This window comes from Meles meles, chromosome X, assembly GCF_922984935.1.
Source record: "Meles meles chromosome X, mMelMel3.1 paternal haplotype, whole genome shotgun sequence".
Classification (NCBI taxonomy): Eukaryota; Metazoa; Chordata; class Mammalia; order Carnivora; family Mustelidae; genus Meles; species Meles meles.
The window spans coordinates 26982355-26988362 of record NC_060087.1 but is presented as its reverse complement, the minus strand read 5'-3'; the positions used below and the strand labels follow the sequence as shown (position 1 = coordinate 26988362).

At 46.7% G+C, this 6008-nt stretch overlaps 1 protein-coding gene across 1 annotated transcript; it reads left to right on the top strand.

The window, feature by feature from the left end:
• The first annotated feature begins 1381 nt into the window (after window positions 1-1381).
• On the top strand, window positions 1382-1954 carry LOC123934578 (ferritin heavy chain-like). The gene has a single exon (XM_045994737.1). It carries the CDS (start codon window positions 1382-1384, stop codon window positions 1952-1954), a length of 573 nt encoding a protein of 190 aa, XP_045850693.1.
• The last annotated feature ends 4054 nt before the right edge of the window (window positions 1955-6008 follow it).

Here is a 6008-nt window from a genome sequence, read left to right as displayed (position 1 = left end):
GCAAATCAAAATGACAATGTGATACTATTTTACATCCACTAAGATGACTAAAAAAAGACACAATAACAGTGTTAGAAACTTCACACATCTTTGGTGGAAATGTAAAATGGTATAGCCACTTTGGAAAATATTTGGCAATTCTTCAAAATATTAAACATAAAGTTGTCATATGACCTAGCAATTCTGCTCCTAGGTATAGTCCCAAGAGAATAAAAATATTTCTATACAAATCCCTGCAAATATTCATAGAAACGTTATTCATATTCACAAAATGGAAACAACCCAAATGTCCATCAACTGACAAAAGGATAAGTCAAGTGGGGCATCTCATCATGGCCTCAAAAAGGAAGATTAGGAACATTATGCTGAGTATAGAAATCAGATGCAAAAGGTCATATACTACATGATTCCATTTATTTGAAATGTCCAAAATAGGCAAATCTATAGAGACAGAAAATAGATTTGTGGTAGCCAGGTCTGGGGAGTGACTGCTTATGGGTAGCCAATTTCATTTTGGAGCGATGAGAATGCGAAATTTGATCATAGTGATGGTTGCACAACCCTATGAATATACTAAAAACTATGCAAATCTTCACTTTCAAAAGGTGAATTTTATAGTATATGAATTAAATCTTAATAGAGTTATTTTATTCTTTTCTAGTGTTGGAGGGTGGAGGGACAGAGCAAGAGGAAGATATAATCCTAAACAGGCTGTACCAGCAGCCCAGAGTCTGACCTCACAACCCTGAGATCACAAGTTGAGCCAAAATCAAGAGTCGAGTGCTTAACTAACTGAGCCACCCAGGCACCCATAGAATTTTTATTTTTTTTTAAAGATTTTATTTCCTTATTTGACACAGAGAGAGAGAGAGAGGAGAGAGAGAGAGAGAGAGAGAGAACAAAAGCAGGTGAAGTGGGAGAGACAGAAGCAGGCTGAGCAGGGAGGGGAGCAGGGAGCCTAATGCGGGGCTTGATCCCAGGACCCTGAGATCATGACCTGAGCTGAAGGCAGAGGCTTAACTCACTGAGCCACCCAGGCGCCCCTAAAATAAATCAATCTTTAAAAAAAAAAAGACACTCAGAATTGTCCTTGGCCTTCTGCCTCACTCAGACTCAGAGAGAAATTGAATGTGGCGACCCGCCCCTCGCCCCACCCCTCCCCAGACCCTCCCTGCGTGACCACGCCCCCCTCGGCTAACGGCTCCAACCTCCCAATGCCAGAGTAACAGACCTCATTCCAGCGTCATCACTGAGAACACCACAAGGTTTACTTCTTCACCTAGCTTGAAAGCACACCGCGGACCTGTCGCCACCGCCTTTAGCACCACAGCTTTCATTCCGCACCGCCGTTACCTTGGCCTCGGTACCCGGGCCCCCAGCCATGGCCACCCCGCCGCTCTCCCAAGTGCGCCAGAACTACCACCCCGACTGCGAGGCCGCCATCAACAGCCAGATCAGCCTGCAGCTCTACGCCTCCTACGTGTACCTGTCCATGGCCTTCTACTTCGACCGCGACGACGTGGCCTTGAAGAACTTCGCCCGCTTCTTCCTGCGCCAGTCCCGCGAGGAGACCGAGCGTGCCGAGAAGCTGATGCAGCTGCAGAACCAGCGCGGGGGCCACATCCGCCTCCGCGACGTCAAGAGGCCGGACCGCGACGACTGGGAGGGCGGCCTGAAGGCCATGGAGTGCGCCCTGCACCTGGAGAAGAGCGTGAACCAGAGCCTGCTCGACCTGCACCAGCTGGCCACCGACAAGAACGACGCCCAGCTGGCCCACTTCCTGGAGAGCCACTACCTGCACGAGCAAGTCGAGGCCATCCAAGAGTTGGGGGGCTATGTCACCAGCCTGCGCAAGATGCGGGCTCCGGAAGACGGCCTGGCAGAGTACCTGTTTGACAAGCTCACCCTGGGCGACAGCGACAAAAAGAACTGGGCTGGGACTGTTGCCCCATAGCCCCAGGGCGCGTGGTGACTTTGCCTGATCACCATGCCCAGCATGCATATTGCAGTATTGCCTTTGCAAAAAGTTCCAGTTCTTTCCTCCCAGTTTTGCCATAAAAAAGTTCTTTGGTTTCAATAAAGTTATTTGGCTCTTAAATAAAGGTCTCTGATTCGTGTGTGCAAATGTCTCCCCTTTAAAGTTTGTAAGCAGGTGTCCAGGAGTCTTCCCACCCACCCAACCCTATCCACATATAGCTCAGGATCTTGGGAGATGGAGGGGGAAGGTATTCCATGGAACCATGGAAAACACAAATCAATCTCTCCCTGATAAACAATGTGAGGGTGGGGTGGGGTGAGATGAGGTGGGTGGTCTGGGGCCTTGGTGTCTGTGGGTGCATGTGTATGATAAAAGCATAAAAAAAACAGGGTCTAGAATTCATCATAGTAGTTGCCCCTGGGGGAGAAGGGCAGGAAGTGGGATTGCACCAGGGATCCACCCTGGGCTACAGTGATAATGGGAAGGGACCCCTATGGTTAATTTCCCCCTGGGACACGGGTGTGACAAAGCAAATTAACAATGGCATTTTGCAAATCTCAGTCCTTTTATTTACATTGTAATATTTTACTTTTGTAAGAGCCTCAGAAAGTAAGAAGGGCAGGCGTTATGACCGTGTCTTAACAAGTAAGAAAAAGGGAGGCCACGCAAATAAGAAGTCATGGAATGTGGGTGCGAACATAGATCTTCTGATGCCATGTTCCATTTTGTTGTTGTTGTTGTTGTTGCCCCACAGGTATATCAATGGGTTAAGCAAGACCCTGTGGGTAGACTGGAAATCCAGCCAGATAACCAGACCCGGAAGGGAGGGAAATCCCCAACACTCGTAAAGACAGCCCTGATCACTGCAGTCTCTGCCCTAATTACAGGTGTGCCTTCCAGCCTAGGGTGGGGATGGCTTCTAAACCTCAGCCAGACCCTGCTCTTAGGAAAGGAGTCTTCACGGCGAGCAACAGAATGTATGGAGGTAGAGTACCTCACAGGAAGGCGGGCAGCACCTGTACACCTGAATCCCGCTGTTCAGGCTCCCTCCCCCGCACAGGCAGCAACACTGTTACCTGAGTTGGCACTGAAGACCTGGGAAGACCTCAGGCCTGGAAATCCCCCCGAGTGTACTCTCCACCCACACGGCTTTGCTCTCAGTGGCTTCTCTTCAGGTCCAAGGGTAGACTGCAAAACACACATGTTGTGCCTGCAAATCCAGCTCAGCTGGACAGACACCCAGTACCCCAGCCACCCACAGGGTCCCGGAACCTAGCACTGGACTGTTGCCTGTTGTGGTCTCTGCCCTGGGCTCAGAGGCTGACCCGAGTCTGGTTCAGTCTTGGTGGCTGGGCCTCCTCTTTATCCCATCTTTCCCTTTCCTGTGACTCAGAGGGACTCCCCAGGATAATGCCACGGAGTCTGCTTAGATCTACGTCCTCTTATTTTACCAGGGAAAGGATTTCCTCACCCACGAGACTCAAAGAGCATTGTGATTACGCTCGAGCGCCTCTTACAAGCTGCTGCTTGTAGTGTCACATTTCACAGCTTTTCTGTGAGAATCCCTGGCAAGGGAGTCTAGACATAGTGGCAGCTCTCCTTCATGTTCCGCAAGACAAAAGGAATGTTCGAAATCCCCTCCTTGAGGTTCAGTTTTGGGGTCCACCAACAGACTCTTGAATGTGTGGGGCAGGGGCGGAATGAAGTGAGAATTCAGACTAATGAAGTTGGCCCCGTCGCTCCCTCCAGATGTCTTAACTTTGTCATTCCCACCTTCCTCTGCCTTGCCTCCCTCCTCTGCCATGTATCCACCCCTCAAAAGGGGGGGGGGTACTTTTGTGGCTGTACCACCTCCCTGCATACTCACAGCCATCCCAACCCCTCGATAACCTGCCTGTCAGGACATCTGAGTGAGTTGAAACTTGGTCGTCCAGTCCTGGGGAAAATACCACCCCCCCACCCCCATGCACAGCTGGGTACTTGTCAGTCAGTGGCCATGCTCCAATGCTTCGAGGAATGAAGTCTGAAATAGTCACTGTTGCTATGGGTACCGGGGTCTCAGGCAATGATAATATCAGAACAGACTGAGGGGAAAATGATAAAATTGATAACTTCATCACAGGCTCGAACACAGATTCAAATTAACTGTGTTGAATAATTCACCTCTGGGGACAAAAATCCTCACTGTATCACAAAAGGAAATTTCTTAATAGACGGTTGTCACTGACAACTTGCACTTCATTTTCCAGGAAAAGGAAACGTATTTTTTCCCATCAGGAAGGTGTGACAAGAAGTACAAAGCACTCTTTAATTTCTTCTGAATCGTCTCTACTCTTGAAACTTGTTCTACATTTCTGATTTTTAAATTCTCCTTCAATTTTTTCCATTTGTCAGCAATTTTGGTTTCTTTTTGCAAGCCCAAGAGACATATTTAATCAAACATTCAGTAGTGAAAGGCATTATCATTAATCTTAGAAGTGATACTATGCTTCAGAGTTTAAAATAATGAACATTTTTATTACAAATCATTTTCATGCAGTCCTGAGTTCCAATTCAGAGGGATATTGATGGAGAATTTGCATCAGGAAGGCTGAAGTGAAGAGTGAAATGAGGGGAATTAGCAAAGTGTTAGAAGACCTAAAAGATAAAGAAAATTATGCTTTGACTGATTAGTCAAGGAGGACATAAGAATGGACTAAGTTACAGTGAAAAAGCAAAGTAATAAAGGCTAACATATGTTTAAGAAACTTACCTGGGATGCCTGGGTGGCTCAGTCGGTTAAGCGTCTGCCTTCTGCTCAGGTCATGACCCCAGGGTCTTGGGGTCAAGCCCCACATCAGGCTTCCTGCTCAGCGGGGGAGCCTGCTTCTCCCTCTGCCTGCTGCTCCCCCTGCTTGTGCGCTCTCTGTCTCTATTTCCCTGACAAATAAAGATATACAATCTTTAAAAAAAAAAAAAGAATCTTATCTAAGTTTGGATTACATTCAGTTATGATTGACAAAGCTCAGAAAAGCAGTAGCTTTAAAAAGATAGGGTTTCTCTCCTGTACGTAAACAAGCATGGAGGAGAACACAGTTCAGGCTGCTGCAGAAGCTTCTTCCATCTTACTTCACTGATTTCAAGAGGTACATTTTTTCACATTATAACATCTTTGAAATTGGGATGAATCTTACAATCGCTATGGGCCATAGCTGTCACTGCCTGAGCAGTCACATCGAGACTTGACAGAGTGGCATAATAGGCTAGGAACAAAATCTTAGAGGCATTAGGAAGAGTACTCTTAATAAATACTGCATCATTGTTGGGGCATCTGGGTGGCTGGTCAGTTGCATATCCGGCTCTTGGTTTCAGCTCAGGTCATTGTCTCGCGGTCATGAGATCAAAGCCCTCGTCGAGTTCCATGCTTGGTTGGGAGTCTGCTTGTCCCTAACTAACCCCCAACTCATGCTCATTCTCTCTCTCTCTCAAATAAATAAAATATTTTTAAAAAAAGAAGAAATGCTTCATTGCCAACACTCTGGATGACACAGAGGATGACAGTAAGAGACATCAATGATTGTGAACACAAAAGTGACTTAGAAGAGTTCAAATTATTGAGATATTAATGACATGTAACATTGTGTAAGTTTAAGGCATACAACGTGACGACTCGATACACATATATATTGTAAAATGATCACCACGATAAGGTTAGTTAACATCTCCATCACCTCTTTGTGAGTGTGGGGTGAGGCGAGATCATTTAAGATGTACTCTTTCAGCAACTTTCCAGTATACAATACAGTACTGTTAACTATAGTTGCCATGCTGTATAGCAGATCCCCATGACTTACTCATCGTATAACTGGAAGTTTGTGCCCTTTGACCAACATCTCATTTCCCCCACCCCCAATGCCTCACAACCACCATTCTGTTTCAGTAAGTTCAGCTTTTCAGGTGCCACATATGAGTGAGATCGTACAGTATTTGTCTTTTCTGTCTGACTTATCTCACTTAGCATAATACCCTCAAGGTCCTTCCGTGTTGCTGC